This window comes from Salvelinus fontinalis, chromosome 40, assembly GCF_029448725.1.
Source record: "Salvelinus fontinalis isolate EN_2023a chromosome 40, ASM2944872v1, whole genome shotgun sequence".
Classification (NCBI taxonomy): Eukaryota; Metazoa; Chordata; class Actinopteri; order Salmoniformes; family Salmonidae; genus Salvelinus; species Salvelinus fontinalis.
Window position 1 is genome coordinate 4514865 of NC_074704.1, and position 18414 is coordinate 4533278.

Below are 18414 nucleotides of genomic sequence, written 5' to 3' on the forward strand. Positions count from 1 at the left end.
GAAAGGGGCTTCATCAGAGAAAATGACTTTACCCCAGTCCTCAGCTGTCCAATCCCTGATGTTTTTCCTGGAGAGAAGTGGCTTCTTTGCTGCCCTTCTTGACACCAGGCCATCCTCCAAAAGTCTTCGCCTCACTGTGCATGCAGATGCACTCACACATGCCTGCTGCCATTCCTGAGCAAGCTCTGAACTGGCGGTGTCCCGATCCCGCAGCTGAATCAACTTTAGGAGACGGTCCTGGCACTTGCTGGACTTTCTTGGGTGCCCTGAAGCCTTCACAACAATTGAACCGTTCTCCTTGAAGTTCTTGATGATCCGATAAATGGTTGATTTAGGTGCAATCTTACAGGCAGAAATATCCTTGCCTGTGAAGCCCTTTTTTGTGCAAAGCAATGATGATGGCATGTGTTTCCTTGCAGGTAACCAAGAATGACAGAGGAAGAACAATGATTCCAAGCACAACCCTCCTTTTGAAGCTTCCAGTCTGTTATTCAAACTCAATCAGCATGACAGAGTGATCTCCTGCCTTGTCCTCATCAACACTCACCTGTGTTAATGAGAGAATCACTGACATGTCAGCTTGTCTTTTTGTGGCAGGGCTGAAATGCAATGCATTTTTTTCTGGGATTCAGTTCATTTGCATGGCAAAGAGGGACTTTGCAATTTATCTGATCACTCTTCATAACATTCTGGAGTATATGCAAATTGCCATCATACAAACTGAGGCAGCAGACTTTGTGAAAAATGTATATTTGTGTCATTCTCAAAACTTTTGTCCACGACTGTACATCCCTGGTTAGAGGACATCTTGAAAACAGCCAGCTACATTTTGATTCAAGTGGGTCACAGACGAGATTAGTGTAACGCAACACTTTTTGTTAATCACTTAATTTACATTTGTTTGTATTTTGTAATTGTTCTCTTTCATTTCAGAACCTGGATTTTCCCCCTGATGAGGCTAGTCTTCATATCACACTGATATCAATAGAACAGGGTGAAAATGTTTAGGGTTCTACATTGAGACATTTTTATTGATATTATGAAACAACTCATTCATGTATGTATTTTCTGATGTCTGATCAGAGATCTTTTACCAGAGTATCTCTTCCCACATTGATTACAGCTATATGATTTCTCTCCTGTGTGTGTTTTCTGGTGTGCAGTCAGCTGGCTAGATGAAACAAAACTTTTCCCACATTGATCACAGCTATAACATTTCTCTCCTGTGTGTATTCTCTGGTGTACAGTCAGCTGGCTAGATGAAACAAAACTCTTCCCACATTGATCACAGCTAAAAGGTTTCTCTCCCGTGTGAATTCGCTGGTGTGTTTTCAGGCTGCTTGGAACATTAAAACTTTTTCCACATTGATCACAGCTATAAGGTTTTTCTCCCGTGTGAATTCTCTGGTGTCTTTTCAGGCTGCTTAGATCAGTAAATCTCTTCCCACATTGATCACAGCTATAAGGTTTCTCTCCTGTATGGATTCTCTGATGTCTTTTGAGGTCTGCTGAAGAGGTGAATCTCTTCCCACAGTCAGAGCAGCGGTGAGATGTCTTCCCTGTGCGTTTCCGCTGCTGTTTCTTGAGATGTTCTGATGTGGAGAGAGTCTTCTCTGCCTCGCCAGCTTCATGATGTTGTTGAGGCTCCCCAGAGGATCCACGATAGTCACGCCTCTCTCCTGTGTGAACAACAAAGTCAGACAGAAGGTTAAAGGCCCCAGTAGCAGAAATCCACTGTTTATTTTAGCTAAAAGGTCATGACTCATGGCCATGATGTTGTGTACAAACTTAATTGACAATAGTCTTAATAAGACATGTCAAGTGAGCAACAATAGACATGTTTAGTCTTGTTTTTTTCACCTTAGTAGTAAAGTGGATGATTGTAGGCTAGAAATACGTTTTAAAAGTTGCTGAAACTCTAAGCAGTGTGCCAGACGACTTTTGGTCACCAATATAAGCCTCATTCTGTGTTTTCTAAAGTTGCCGTACGAGGGCGATGTGCACACAATTTGGTTGCAGAAACTCCTCTCTGCTAAAGCAGAAACTCGTCCCTGCTAAAGCAGAAACCGCTAGTTACGGATGTAGTATATCTGCCTGGAGCAAAAATGATGAGCGAAGATTTAGGTTTTTCACAAAGTATTCTGAATATTACAGAGAAAGATCAGGAGTGCTACTGAGGGAAACTCACATTAAGTTCTGTGTCTATTCACTAATTCACCACCGTGGGGGAAAACTCAGGGGAGTTCTCATAGGCTGACCGCAAAAATAGCCTCCATTTACAGGTTGCTTATGAGTGTATTTCACACCACTATTGTATACTATTGGATTATAATTGTAAGGCTTATTTGAATGTTCTGGGTGACTGCCTGTCGTCTTCCTGCAACCAGAAATTACATCCACGGGGCCTATTATTCTGGTTATTATTGTAACGGTCCTGACCTGTTTTATGTTGTTTTTTATGTGTTTTGGTCAGGGCATGTGTTTTGGGTGGGCAGTCTATGTTATATGTTTCTATGTTGGTTGTGGGTTGCCTGGTATGGCTCTTGATTAGAGGCAGGTGGTTTGCGTTTTCCTCTAATTAAGAGTCATATTTAGGTAGGGTGTTCTCACTGTTTGTTTGTGGGTGGTTGTCTTCCGTGTCTGTATGTTATTTCGTACCACACGGGACTGTTTCGGTTTATGTAGTCTGTTTCCTATTCGTGCGTTCTTCGTGTCTATGTAAGTTCTCATGTTTAGGTCAGTCTACGTCGTTTGTTATTTTGTATCATTTCAAGTATAGTTCGTGTTCGTTTTTCGTCGTATTTATAATAAAGATGGCTTATTTCCCTGAAGCTGCATTTTGGTCTGATGATCCTTCTCTCCTCTCCCCGTCTGAGGATGAGGAGAGCGACAGCCGTTACAATTATAAATCCGCTTCACAACAGAGAGAGAAAACCACTGTGGTGTTATAACCTCTGAACTACAGTCTATAGTGTTATAACCTCTGAAATACAGTCTATAGTGTTATAACCTCTGAAATACAGTCTATAGTGTTATAACCTCTCTGAACTACAAAATAGTGTTATAACCTCTCGTTCTGAACTTCAGTCTATAGTGTTATAACCTCTCCTACTGAACTACAGTCTATAGTGTTATAACCTCTGAACTACAGTCTATAGTGTTATAACCCCTGAACTACAGTCTATAGTGTTATAACCTCTGAAATACAGTCTATAGTGTTATAACCTCTCTGAACTACAAAATAGTGTTATAACCTCTCCTTCTGAACTACAGTCTATAGTGGTATAACCTCTGAACTACAGTCTATAGTGTTATAACCTCTGAACTACAGTCTATAGTGTTATAACCTCTGAACTACAGTCTATAGTGTTATAACCTCTGAACTACAGTCTATAGTGTTATAACCTCTGAACTACAGTCTATAGTGTTATAACCTCTGAACTACAGTCTATAGTGTTATAACCTCTGAACTACAGTCTATAGTGTTATAACCTCTCCTTCTGAACTACAGTCTATAGTGTTATAACCTCTGAAATACAGTCTATAGTGTTATAACCTCTGAACTACAGTCTATAGTGTTATAACCTCTGAACTACAGTCTATAGTGTTATAACCTCTCCTTCTGAACTACAGTCTATAGTGTTATAACCTCTGAAATACAGTCTATAGTGTTATAACCTCTGAACTACAGTCTATAGTGTTATAACCTCTGAACTACAGTCTATAGTGTTATAACCTCTGAAATACAGTCTAGTGTTATAACCTCTGAACTACAGTCTATAGTGTTATAACCTCTGAAATACAGTCTATAGTGTTATAACCTCTCCTTCTGAACTACAGTCTATAGTGTTATAACCTCTCCTTCTGAACTACAGTCTATAGTGTTATAACCTCTCCTTCTGAACTACAGTCTATAGTGTTATAACCTCTGAACTACAGTCTATAGTGTTATAACCTCTCCTTCTGAACTACAGTCTATAGTGTTATAACCTCTCCTTCTGAACTACAGCCTATAGTGTTATAACCTCTGAACTACAGTCTATAGTGTTATAACCTCTGAACTACAGTCTGTAGTGTTATAACCTCTGAACTACAGTCTATAGTGTTATAACCTCTGAAATAGAGTCTATAGTGTTATAACCTCTGAAATACAGTCTATAGTGTTATAACCTCTCCTTCTGAACTACAGTCTATAGTGTTATAACCTCTGAAATACAGTCTATAGTGTTATAACCTCTGAACTACAGTCTATAGTGTTATAACCTCTGAACTACAGTCTATAGTGTTATAACCTCTCCTTCTGAACTACAGTCTATAGTGTTATAACCTCTGAACTACAGTCTATAGTGTTATAACCTCTGAACTACAGTCTATAGTGTTATAACCTCTGAAATACAGTCTATAGTGTTATAACCTCTCCTTCTGAACTACAGTCTATAGTGTTATAACCTCTCCTTCTGAACTACAGTCTATAGTGTTATAACCTCTGAACTACAGTCTATAGTGTTATAACCTCTCCTTCTGAACTACAGCCTATAGTGTTATAACCTCTGAACTACAGTCTATAGTGTTATAACCTCTGAACTACAGTCTGTAGTGTTATAACCTCTGAACTACAGTCTATAGTGTTATAACCTCTGAACTACAGTCTATAGTGTTATAACCTCTGAACTACAGTCTATAGTGTTATAACCTCTGAACTACAGTCTATAGTGTTATAACCTCTCCTTCTGAACTACAGCCTATAGTGTTATAACCTCTGAACTACAGTCTATAGTGTTATAACCTCTGAACTACAGTCTGTAGTGTTATAACCTCTGAACTACAGTCTATAGTGTTATAACCTCTGAACTACAGTCTATAGTGTTATAACCTCTGAACTACAGTCTATAGTGTTATAACCTCTCCTTCTGAACTACAGTCTATAGTGTTATAACCGCTCCTTCTGAACTACAGTCTAGTGTTATAACCTCTCCTTCTGAACTACAGTATATAGTGTTATAACCTCTCTGAACTACGGTATATGGTGTTATAACCTCTGAACTACAGTCTATAGTGTTATAACCTCTGAACTACAGTCTATAGTGTTATAACCTCTCCTTCTGAACTACAGTCTATAGTGTTATAACCTCTCCTTCTAAACTACAGTCTATAGTGTTATAACCTCTCCTTCTGAACAACATTCTATAGCGTTATAACCTCTGAACTACAGTCTATAGTGTTATAACCTCTGAACTACAGTCTATAGTGTTATAACCTCTCCTTCTGAACTACAGTCTATAGTGTTATAACCTCTCCTTCTGAACTACAGTCTATAGTGTTATAACCTCTGAACTACAGTCTATAGTGTTATAACCTCTGAACTACAGTCTATAGTGTTATAACCTCTGAACTACAGTCTATAGTGTTATAACCTCTGAACTACAGTCTATAGTGTTATAACCTCTGAACTACAGTCTATAGTGTTATAACCTCTCCTTCTGAACTACAGTCTATAGTGTTATAACCTCTGAAATACAGTCTATAGTGTTATAACCTCTGAACTACAGTCTATAGTGTTATAACCTCTGAACTACAGTCTATAGTGTTATAACCTCTCCTTCTGAACTACAGCCTATAGTGTTATAACCTCTGAACTACAGTCTATAGTGTTATAACCTCTGAACTACAGTCTGTAGTGTTATAACCTCTGAACTACAGTCTATAGTGTTATAACCTCTGAACTACAGTCTATAGTGTTATAACCTCTGAACTACAGTCTATAGTGTTATAACCTCTCCTTCTGAACTACAGTCTATAGTGTTATAACCGCTCCTTCTGAACTACAGTCTAGTGTTATAACCTCTCCTTCTGAACTACAGTATATAGTGTTATAACCTCTCTGAACTACGGTATATGGTGTTATAACCTCTGAACTACAGTCTATAGTGTTATAACCTCTGAACTACAGTCTATAGTGTTATAACCTCTCCTTCTGAACTACAGTCTATAGTGTTATAACCTCTCCTTCTAAACTACAGTCTATAGTGTTATAACCTCTCCTTCTGAACTACATTCTATAGCGTTATAACCTCTGAACTACAGTCTATAGTGTTATAACCTCTGAACTACAGTCTATAGTGTTATAACCTCTCCTTCTGAACTACAGTCTATAGTGTTATAACCTCTCCTTCTGAACTACAGTCTATAGTGTTATAACCTCTGAACTACAGTCTATAGTGTTATAACCTCTGAACTACAGTCTATAGTGTTATAACCTCTGAACTACAGTCTATAGTGTTATAACCTCTGAACTACAGTCTATAGTGTTATAACCTCTGAACTACAGTCTATAGTGTTATAACCTCTCCTTCTGAACTACAGTCTATAGTGTTATAACCTCTCCTTCTGAACTACAGTCTATAGTGTTATAACCTCTCCTTCTGAACTACAGCCTATAGTGTTATAACCTCTGAACTACAGTCTATAGTGTTATAACCTCTGAACTACAGTCTATAGTGTTATAACCTCTGAACTACAGTCTATAGTGTTATAACCTCTGAACTACAGTATATAGTGTTATAACCTCTCCTTCTGAACTACAGTCTATAGTGTTATAACCGCTCCTTCTGAACTACAGTCTAGTGTTATAACCTCTCCTTCTGAACTACAGTATATAGTGTTATAACCTCTCTGAACTACGGTATATGGTGTTATAACCTCTGAACTACAGTCTATAGTGTTATAACCTCTGAACTACAGTCTATAGTGTTATAACCTCTGAACTACAGTCTATAGTGTTATAACCTCTGAACTACAGTCTATAGTGTTATAACCTCTGAACTACAGTCTATAGTGTTATAACCTCTGAACTACAGTCTATAGTGTTATAACCTCTCCTTCTGAACTACAGTCTATAGTGTTATAACCTCTGAACTACAGTCTATAGTGTTAAAACCTCTGAACTACAGTCTATAGTGTTATAACCTCTGAACTACAGTCTATAGTGTTATAACCTCTGAACTACAGTCTATAGTGTTATAACCTCTCCTTCTGAACTACAGTCTATAGTGTTATAACCTCTGAACTACAGTCTATAGTGTTATAACCTCTGAACTACAGTCTATAGTGTTATAACCTCTGAACTACAGTCTATAGTGTTATAACCTCTCCTTCTGAACTACAGTCTATAGTGTTATAACCTCTGAACTACAGTCTATAGTGTTAAAACCTCTGAACTACAGTCTATAGTGTTATAACCTCTGAACTACAGTCTATAGTGTTATAACCTCTGAACTACAGTCTATAGTGTTATAACCTCTGAACTACAGTCTATAGTGTTATAACTTCTGAACTACAGTCTATAGTGTTATAACCTCTGAACTACAGTCTATAGTGTTATAACCTCTGAACTACAGTCTATAGTGTTATAACCTCTCTTTCTGAACTACAGTCTAGTGTTATTACCTCTCCTTCTGAACTACAGTATATAGTGTTATAACCTCTCCGAACTACAGTATATAGTGTTATAACCTCTCCTTCTGAACTTCGATCAGTCAACCCTGTAGAATACTCCTTTAAAGTGGAACTGAAAGCGATTTAACTACTTTGCAGATATGAAACAAACAGACAATCGTAATATCAGTCAAAAATATAAAATGCCCAGTTTATGCTACAAAACCAACTCTATATGAGGTTTTTAAAACTAGGTTCTATTGGACTCACCATTCCATGATGTACACTAAGGCATTGTTGGCAGAATAGATGGATGCAGTTCAATGGATAATTATTATAATTCACCAATACATTTCTTGGTGGTCCCAAAACATATTGCTATCAGGTTGTAAATCACAGCTGGTCTGGTACATTGTTTGCTGCCTCCATTCGGGATGCACTGTTTCAGTTTCAATGACTCAATATTTTGGACAAAAACAGATGAATGTAACTAAGGCTGTGAATCACATTACAAATTAAATTAGCAAGTGCAATGATCACAATTCAGTCATAACGTGGCTAATAGGCTAGCGTATTTATGTATGTAGTAACAAGCTAAAAAACACGGAGCCTAACGTTAGCTAGATAGCTAGCAAGCTGCTAGGAGGATGTCATGTCATTGGAGGAGGACCCTAACGTTAGCTAGCTAGTTGCTAGGAGGATGTCATGCCATTGGAGGACCCTGACGTTAGCTAGCTAGCTGCTAGGAGGATGCCATGCCATTGGAGGACCCTGACGTTAGCTAGCTAACTGCTAGGAGGATGTCATGCCATTAGAGGAGGACCCTGACGTTAGCTAGCTAGCTGCTAGGAGGATGCCATGCCATTGGAGGACCCTAACGTTAGCTAGCTAGCTGCTAGGAGGATGCCATGCCATTGGAGGACCCTGATGTTAGCTAGCTAGCTGCTAGGAGGAAGTCATGCCATTGGAGGACCCTGACGTTAGCTAGCTAGCTGCTAGGAGGATGTCATGCCATTGGAGGACCCTAACGTTAGCTAGCTAGCTGCTAGGAGGATGCCATGCCATTGGAGGACCCTGACGTTAGCTAGCTAGCTGCTAGGAGGATGCCATGCCATTGGAGGACCCTAACGTTAGCTAGCTAGCTGCTAGGAGGATGTCATGCCATTGGAGGACCCTACCGTTAGCTAGCTAGCTGAAAGGAGGATGTCATGTCATTGGAGGAGGACCCTGATGTTAGCTAGCTAGCTGCTAGGAGGATGTCATGCCATTGGAGGACCCTGACGTTAGCTAGCTAGCTGCTAGGAGGATGTCATGCCATTGGAGGACCCTGACGTTAGCTAGCTAGCTGCTAGGAGGATGCCATGCCATTGGAGGACCCTGACGTTAGCTAGCTAGCTGCTAGGAGGATGCCATGCCATTGGAGGACCCTGACGTTAGCTAGCTAGCTGCTAGGAGGATGTCATGCCATTGGAGGACCCTAACGTTAGCTAGCTAGCTGCTAGGAGGATGCCATGCCATTGGAGGACCCTGACGTTAGCTAGCTAGCTGCTAGGAGGATGCCATGCCATTGGAGGACCCTAACGTTAGCTAGCTAGCTGCTAGGAGGATGTCATGCCATTGGAGGAGGACCCTGACGTTAGCTAGCTAGCTGCTAGGAGGATGCCATGCCATTGGAGGACCCTGACGTTAGCTAGCTAGCTGCTAGGAGGATGTCATGCCATTGGAGGACCCTAACGTTAGCTAGCTAGCTGCTAGGAGGATGTCATGCCATTGGAGGACCCTAACATTAGCTAGCTAGCTGCTAGGAGGATGTCATGTCATTGGAGGAGGACCCTGACGTTAGCTAGCTAGCTCCTAGGAGGATGTCATGCCATTGGAGGACCCTGACGTTAGCTAGCTAGCTGCTAGGAGGATGTCATGCCATTGGAGGACCCTGACGTTAGCTAGCTAGCTGCTAAGAGGATGACATGCCATTGGAGGACCCTGACGTTAGCTAGCTAGCTGCTAGGAGGATGCCATGCCATTGGAGGACCCTGACGTTAGCTAGCTAGCTGCTAGGAGGATGCCATGCCATTGGAGGACCCTGACGTTAGCTAGCTAGCTGCTAGGAGGATGCCATGCCATTGGCGGAGTGGGAGAGAGACTGAGTATTCCCCCCTCATATTGTTTTTCAGTAGCTACACACAGATATGCAGGTGTCATTTGGTTAGCTAACAATAACTTGAATGGCTGTTATCCAGTTAGCATATCTCTGGCGTTCGCAAATTCACTCCGGCTAACTATTCCCGATTTGAGAGCACTCTCGTCAGAGTGTACGAGAGTGCAGAATAACTGATGAATTTACTAATGCGCAACACCCTGCTGAATATGACCGGTGTCAGTAACCTTGATTGGCTATAGCGTTCCGGTCTGTGTAGACTATGGTCCTGGACGAGACATATGTTTTATCAGGTTGTATTTACTGCAGAGTCTATTAATTCTCCAAAAACACGGCCGCTTTCCCACTCTGTTGATATAGTTGGGAATTAAGTATTTTAAGAATATATGAAAACATGAAAATGACCTTATCTACACACGGCCATAACTTCACCTAACAATAACATAGACCTACTGTAGGACCCATAACTTCACCTAACAACAACACAGACCTACTGTAGGACCCATAACTTCACCTAACAACAACACAGACCTACTGTAGGACCCATAACTTCACCTAACAATAACATAGACCTACTGTAGGACCCATAACTTCACCTAACAACAACATAGACCTGCTGTAGGACCCATAACTTCACCTAACAACAACACAGACCTACTGTAGGACCCATAACTTCACCTAACAACAACATAGACCTACTGCAGGACCCATAACTTCACCTAACAATAACACAGACCTACTGTAGGACCCATAACTTCACCTAATAATAACATAGACCTACTGCAGGATCCATAACTTCACCTAACAATAACATAGACCTACTGTAGGACCCATAACTTCACCTAACAGCAACATAGACCTACTGTAGGACCCATAACTTCACTGAACAACAACATAGACCCTACTGTAGGACTCATAACTTCACCTAACAATAACATAGACCTACTGTAGGACCCATAACTTCACCTAACAACAACATAGACCTACTGTAGGACCCATAACTTCACCTAACAACAACATAGACCTACTGTAGGACCCATAACTTCACCTAACAATAACATAGACCCTACTGTAGGACCCATAACTTCACCTAATAACAACATAGACCTACTGTAGGACCCATAACTTCACCTAACATAGACCTACTGTAGGACCCATAACTTCACCTAATAACAACATAGACCTACTGTAGGACCTACTGAGCTTGTCTGATGCTTTAAGCACTGTGATTACACACAAATGACTCAAGACAGCCCAACCATAAAAATAAAAATAAACTCTTCCCGACCCCCCTCCTCCCGCGGCTGCTAAATTCTGATGTTGTGCTTTTGAAGATTCTGGTATAAGACTACACCAGCAGTCGTTATGCTCCTATAGTTTCTGGTAATAGACTATACCAGCAGTGAGCAACCTTTTCCATTTGTGCTCATTTATCTGACCATTTCTACTGATGTGGTGCCGGTTATGATTTTCATATTCACATTTTACTGAAACAGTTTTATTTAATTTATAATAGTAATAATAATTATAATAGTCTTTGTATCTCAATCATTCTCTGTGGTTAATCTACATTAAAAACTGGGTAGTTCGAGCCCTGAATGCTGATTGGCTGACAGCCGTGGTATATCAGACTGCTCTAATTACATTGGTAACCAACATTTATAGTAAACTCAGCAAAAAAAGAAACGTCAGTTTTTCAGGACCCTGTCTTTCGAAGATAATTCGTAAAAATACAAATAACTTCACAGATCTTCATTGTAAAGGGTTTAAACACTGTTTCCCATGCTTATCCAATGACCGTAAACAATTAATGAACATGCACCTGTGGAACGGTCGTTAAGACACTAACAGCTTACAGACAGTAGGCAATTAAGGTCACAGTTATGAAAACTTAGGACACTAAAGAGGCCGTTCTACTGACTCTGAAAAACACCAAAATAAAGATGCCCAGGGTCCCTGCTCATCTGTGTGAACATGCCTTATGCATGCTGCAAGGAGGCATGAGGACTGCTGATGTTGCCAAGGCAATAAATTGCAATGTCCGTACTGTGAGACGCCTAAGAAAGCGCTACAGGGAGACAGGACGGACAGCTGATCGTCCTCACAGTGGCAGACCACATGTAACAACACCTGCACAGGATTGGTACATCCGAACATCAGGATGGCAACAACAACTGCCCGAGTTACATCAGGAATGCACAATCCCTCCATCAGTGCTCAGACTGTCCGCAATAGGCTGAGAGAGGCTGGACTGAGGGCTTGTAGGCCTGTTGTAAGGCAGGTCTTCACAAGACATCACCGGCAACAACGTCGCCTATGGGCACAAACCCACTGTCGCTGGAACAGACAGGACTGGCAAAAAGTGCTCTTCACTGACGAGTTGCGGTTTTGTCTCACCAGGGGTGATGGTCGGATTCGCGTTTATCGTCGAAGAAATGAGCGTTACACACCGAGGCCTCTACTCTGGAGCGGGATCGATTTGGAGGTGGAGGGTCCGTCATAATCTGGGGCGGTGTGTCATAGCATCATCGGACTGAGCTTGTTGTCATTGCAGGCAATCTCAACGCTGTGCGTTACAAGGAAGACATCCTCCTCCCTCATGTGGTACCCTTCCTGCAGGCTCATCCTGACATGACCCTCCAGCATGACAATGCCACCAGACATACTGCTCGTTCTGTGCGTGATTGCCTGCAAGACAGGTATGTCAGTGTTCTGTCATGGCCAGCGAAGAGCCCGGATCTCAATCCCATTGAGCACGTCTGGGACCTGTTGGATTAGAGGGTGAGGGCTAGGGCCATTCCCCCCAGAAATGTCCGGGAACCTGCAGGTGCCTTGGTGGAAGAGTGGGGTAACATCTCCAAGCAAGAACTGGCAAATCTGGTGCAGTCCATGAGGAGATGCACTGCAGTACTTAATGCAGCTGGTGGCCACACCAGATACTGACTGTTTTTATTTTGATATTTTTTTGCTGAGTTTAGTCCTTGTATCTTAACATCATTGTCTGTGGTTAATCTATATTCTATTTGAATGAAAATTATACCAATTTAAAAGTCTCTTTCACTGCCAACCTTTTCCATTTGGAGTGCCAATTTATCTGACCATTTCTACTGATCTGGTGCCAGTTATGATTTTCATATTCACATTTTACTGGAACAGTTATATTTAATTTATAATAGTCTTTGTATCTCAATCATTCTCTGTGGTTAATTTATATTCTACATAAATTAAAATTATACAAATCTAAAAGTAACTTTCACTGCCATTGCCAACTATGTAAAAATATCCTACATGAAGCCAACAAATAAAAACATTGCAACCTGCAGGTAGAAAATATCCTGATGAAAATAAATATCCTATAAATCACGTTGGCTACAAATGGCCTGTCTGCTAGGAACTGGAAACATTGTATTAACTATGTATTAACATGGTCTGTCTGCAAGGAACTGGAAACATTGTATCAACTATGTATTAACATGGTCTGACCCAAAGCTGGTGCTAGTGAACTTGTAACATTGTATTAAATATTCTGGGCCATCAGAGTTTCCTTCCCCAGTGAGCTCTGGACAGACAGACACAGCTGAAGGCCAAGGGATAATTAGTAATCAGGCTATTTTATGACGTTTCCATTGGATCAGAGGATTGTTATTTGTTTTTATCACGCTGAGTGGTTATCTAAAAGGGAGAGAGCAGGAAAGATGTTTCAATCTGCTACACTGAGGAACTATTGTCTCAATGGATGTAAAAACACACTTTGTTTACTTCCTGTTTGAGGAGAAAAAAAATAGATATGAGAAGCTCTAAGACAGGCGCAGGTCAGACAGGTGTCTCTTGTGCCATAAAAAAAAGATATATATAACATTGAATGTGAACTTCAAAGCTGTAACGATTTCACACTGGCTTTGGTTAAAGGCAAATACAAACACATACTAGTAGTCAAGCCAACACCTTAAAACCGTTACGCAAGATGGCCGAACTTCTTGATGAGGTCGCAAGGTGTTGGGTTACAGCTGCTACAATAGCTTTCTCTATGAATTTGAGAGTGATTACATTTCTCCAACCCCCCATCCCTCAGCTGTTTACCAAACCAATTATCTGGGCAACCATTTTGTTTCTGTTTAAATACTAGTTTGTCCCTTTAAAAAGCCACACAACAAACAACCAATCTGCAGTTGAAACAATAACAAAGCTGTCATTCAGACATTGTTTTGGTAATAAGATGATGGGGCTGGAGAAATGTAACTACTCTCAAATTCATAGACAGACCTATGGATACAAGGACTGACCTTCCATGATATCAACATTATAGTTTTAACCATGTTGAGGCTATACAGTGTTGATTTACATTGTTTCTAAACATTGGGGTAAAAAAAGCTTATTTGGGGTTCTGATTGGGTACAAACAGTTGAACTAAGCTCATGAGGCATCAATCAATCAAGTTTATTTTATATAGCCCTTCGTACATCAGCTAATATCTCGAAGTGCTGTACAGAAACCCAGACTAAAACCCCAAACAGCTAGTAATGCAGGTGTAGAAGCATGTGTTATATTCTTCAAGAATCAATGGCTATACAGTGCATTTGGAAAGTATTCAGACCCTTCACTTTTCCCACATTTTGTTACGTTACAGCCTTTTTCTAAAATGGATTCAATTAAATGTTTTGCTCATTAATCTACACACAATATACTATAATGGTAACATTAAACTTTTTTTTTTTTTTTGCTCATTTATTATAATAAAAAACATGAACACCTTAGTTACAGAACCTATGAGACTCTAAATTGAGATCAGGTGCATTCTGTCTCCTGACTCTCAGACCATGAGAAACAAGATTCTCTGGTCTGTTGAAACCCAGATTGAACTCTTTGGCCTGAATGCCAAGTATCACGTCTGAAGGAAACCTGGCACCATCCCTACGGCGGCAGGGACTGTAGGACTAGTCAGGATTGAGGGAAAGATGAACGGAGCAAAGTACAGAGAGATCCTTGATGAAAACCTGCTCCAGAGTGCTCAGGACCTCAGACTGGGGTGAAGGTTCACCTTCCAACAGAACAACGACTCTAAGCACACAGTCCCCAAAGTGTGCCAAGCTTGTAGTGTCATACCCAAGAAGCTTCAAGGCTGTAATCGCTGCCAAAGGTGCTTCAACAAAGTACTGAGAAAAAGGTCTGAATACTTATTAAATGTGATTTCAGTAATTTTTTAAAAACAAAATAGCAAAAATGTCTAAAAATCTGTTTTTGTTTTGTCATTGTGTGTAGATTGATGGAAAAATATATATTTAAACCGTTTTAGAATCAGGCTGTAACAAAATGAGGGGAAAGTCAATGGGTCTGAATAATTTAAAAGTCCAAATATTTTCAATTGCAGATGTCCTCTTTATAGCAACACATCAGTTCAACAACTGCAGAGTTTGTTCCTCTGTTTTTAAGACAATACTTACTAGTGTTATTCAGGGCCCGGTTTTCCAAAACCATCTCACAGCTAACTTCATCGTTGGAACCATTGGATGCCTTAACATGCCTTTGGGAAACCGGGCCCATATATCCAGTTTCCTCCTCTTCTTCCTCCTCCTTTTTGGATGTGACAGTCATCTCCTCCTCCTCCTCTTTCACTCCATAAACAGCATCCTCCTCTTTCTCCTCCTCTTTCACTGAAACGTCTTTCTCTTCTTCTTTCACCGTAACAACCTCACCCTCTACTTGTTTTTGTATTGTAACATCCTCCTCCTCCTCTTCTTTCACGACAACGTTCAGCCACAGAGCTTCTTTCTCCATCCAGCAGACCCCTTCTTTAGCAGGAGGAGAGCAGCTTAGTGACCTCATGGTAGAGGATGTTAGCTAGCTAGGCTAGTGATAACTTAATCAGCCAGCTAGCTGACCAATAACATCGTAAATATGAGATTAAATCAGATAACTAACTAGATGGCTGAAGTGGGTTTAAAACACAGTGGCTAATATATACTAAAGCGTCTAAAGAGCTTTATTGTTTCCGCTATTTTGGCTAGCAAGCTACCGAGGTGGCTGACTATCTGTTGCTGCTGTTGAAAGAAGCGTCCCGTCCACTAGATTATACGTCACACTAGCAGCATTACCTTAAATCCCCAGACCGTCATCTGTTGACTGGAGTGGGTAACGCAGTTGAGTAAAATGTATATTTTATTTTCAGGCAAAAAGTTAACGGTAGGAAGTTTTTACCCACCAATGTAACAACACAGTGTGGTTAAAGACATAGTAACGTAGAAGCAGTCATAATCTGGTTACCTATACGTACAAACAGTTATGTTTTCTCGTTATTACATATTTATTATCTTCCGGATATCTTCTAAACTACCCACAAGGCACTATTTATCAACGTCATATTGATCTACACTTTAAAACAAAACAAACAAAATAAATAAATAATGTTATATATATTTAAACAGTAACATTAATTCACTCTGTCCTACCGAGTTTGTATGCTCTCTCTGCAGCTAGCTCAAACTGGCTAACGTTTTACATGCTGACAAGACCGGACGCGTTTGCCCGCGTGCGCTGTCGCGAGCATGTTAATTTTGTCCATCTACACTCAATCAGGTTTGAAATATCAAAACGGACTCTGAACCAACTATATTAATTGTGGGATTGGTCGAAAAACATTAAACATTCATGGCAATTTAGGTAGCTTGCTGTTGCTAGCTCATTTGTCCTGGTATATAAACATGGAGTTGTTATTTTACCTGAAATTCACAATGTCCTCTACTCTGACAATTAATCCACAGATAAAACGGTAAACCGAGTTTGTTTCTAGTAATCCCTCCTACTTCAGGCCTCTTCTTCTCAGTCAAATACTAAATGTTCAGTGAATGTGAGTATATTTAGGTGGTTTACATAATTAACTTTCCTACTAACCTTCTAAAAGTTGACAGTGCCAAAATCTTACCAAACCTTGAGATGTTTCTACAACTTGTTCGGAGTCCAACTGTGGTAAAGTCAATTGATTGGACATGATTTGGAAAGGCTCACACCTGTCTATATAAGGTACCACAGTTGACAGTGCATGTCAGAGCAAAAACCAAGCCACGAGGTGGAAGAAATTGTCCGTAGAGCTCCGAGACAGGATTGTGTCGAGGCACAGATCTGAGGAAGGGTACCAACATATTTCTGCAGCATTGATGGTCCTCAAGAACACAGTGGCCTCCATCATTCTTAAATAGAAGAATTTGGAACCACCCAGACACTTCCTAGAGCTGGCCACCTGACCAAACTGAGCAATTGGGGGAGAAGGAGAACCCTATGGTCACTCTGACAGAGCTCCAGAGTTCCTCTTGTGGAGATGGGAGGACCTTCAACCATCTCCGCAGCACTCCACCAATCAGGCCTTTATGATAGATTGGCCAGACGGAAGCCACTCCTCAGTAAAAGCCACATGGCAGCCCACTTGGAGTTTGCCAAAAGGCACCTAAAGACTCTCAGACCACGAGAAACAATATTCTCTGGTCTGATGAAACCTTGATTGAACTTTTTTGGCCTGAATGCCAAGCGTCACGTCTGGAGTAAACCTGGCACCCTCACTACGGTGAAGCATGGGGGTGGCAGCATCATGCCATGGGGATGTTTTTCAGTGGCAGGAACTTGGAGACTAGTCAGGATCGAGGGTAAGATGAACGGAGCAAAGTACAGAGAGATCCTTGATGACCCACACAGCACAAGGATGATCAATGGAAACAAGATGCACCTGAGCTCAATTTTGAGTATCTTAGCAAAGGGTCTGAATACTTATGTAAATAAGGTTTTTCAGTTTTTTATTTTTAATACATTTGCAAACATTTCTAAGAACATGTTTTCACTTTGTCATTATGGGGTATTGTGATGTCATTATGGGGTATTGTGATGTCATTATGGGTATTGTGATGTCATTATGGGGTATTTTGTGTAGATTGATGAGGAATTTTTTTTGTTTAATAAATTTTAGAATAAGGCTGTAACTGTCACGACTTCCGCCAAAGTTGGTCCCTCTCCTTGTTCGGGCGGCGTTCGGCGGTCGAAGTCACCGACCTTCTAGCCATCGCTGATCCTCTTTTCATTTTCCTTTGGTTTTGTCTTGTCTTCCATCACACCTGGTTCCAATCCCATCAATTACATGTTGTGTATTTAACCCTCTGTTCCCCCTCATGTCCTTGTCGGTGATTGTTTATTGTAAGTGCTTGTGTACGTCTGTCCTGGTGTGCGTCGGGTTATGCACCCATTATTTGATTGTTCTGTTTTCCGGTGTTTTTTGTTGTTGTTGTTATTAAACTGCGCCGTTTGGAAACACCGTTTTTGCTCTCCTGCGTCTGACTTCTCTGCCGCCAGTACGCACCCCTTACAGTAACATAACAAAATGTGGACAAAGTCAAGGGGTCTGAATACTTTCCAAATGCACTGTAGGTCTCTCCATGGGAGGTAGATGGACATTTAAGATGTCCATCTACATCAAGATCAGATTTAAGATCAACACTCTCTTTATATTACTGACTTGTTGACTGATTGTTCCATTCTACCTTCCATCCTGAAAGGAATTTTATATCTGTACATTATAGGAACACCTGTAATTACAAAAGTACAATTAATTAATATATTAATGTTTTGCTTTAGCTTTGAGATTAGAATCAGTGGTAGACACCATGTAAGTGCATGAAGAGGTCAACTGTACCAAAGTCAGATGACTGTTTGTTGAAACTATACTTTCAGTTCCTGTTGATACTATGTTCCTGTCTTACTTCTGCCTAACACATGATAGCAATAAGAGGAAGAAGGATTGGGAGACTAACTGCCAATAACACAAAATGCTGAACTCCGCCTAG

The 18414-nt window shown here is 40.7% G+C and overlaps 2 protein-coding genes across 2 annotated transcripts in view; one reads left to right on the forward strand and one right to left on the reverse strand.

Moving 5' to 3' along the window:
* The window catches only part of LOC129839882 (zinc finger protein ZFP2-like), a 274220-nt gene that overhangs the window by 178003 nt on the left and 77803 nt on the right, over window positions 1-18414 (forward strand). The window lies entirely within an intron of this gene.
* LOC129839930 (zinc finger protein 3-like) lies at window positions 860-15643 on the reverse strand. The gene is made up of 2 exons (XM_055907654.1): window positions 15034-15643; window positions 860-1679 (listed from the first exon to the last, which is right to left on the reverse strand). Exons 1-2 carry the CDS (start codon window positions 15413-15415, stop codon window positions 1054-1056), a joined length of 1008 nt encoding a protein of 335 aa, XP_055763629.1. The 5' UTR covers window positions 15416-15643; the 3' UTR covers window positions 860-1053.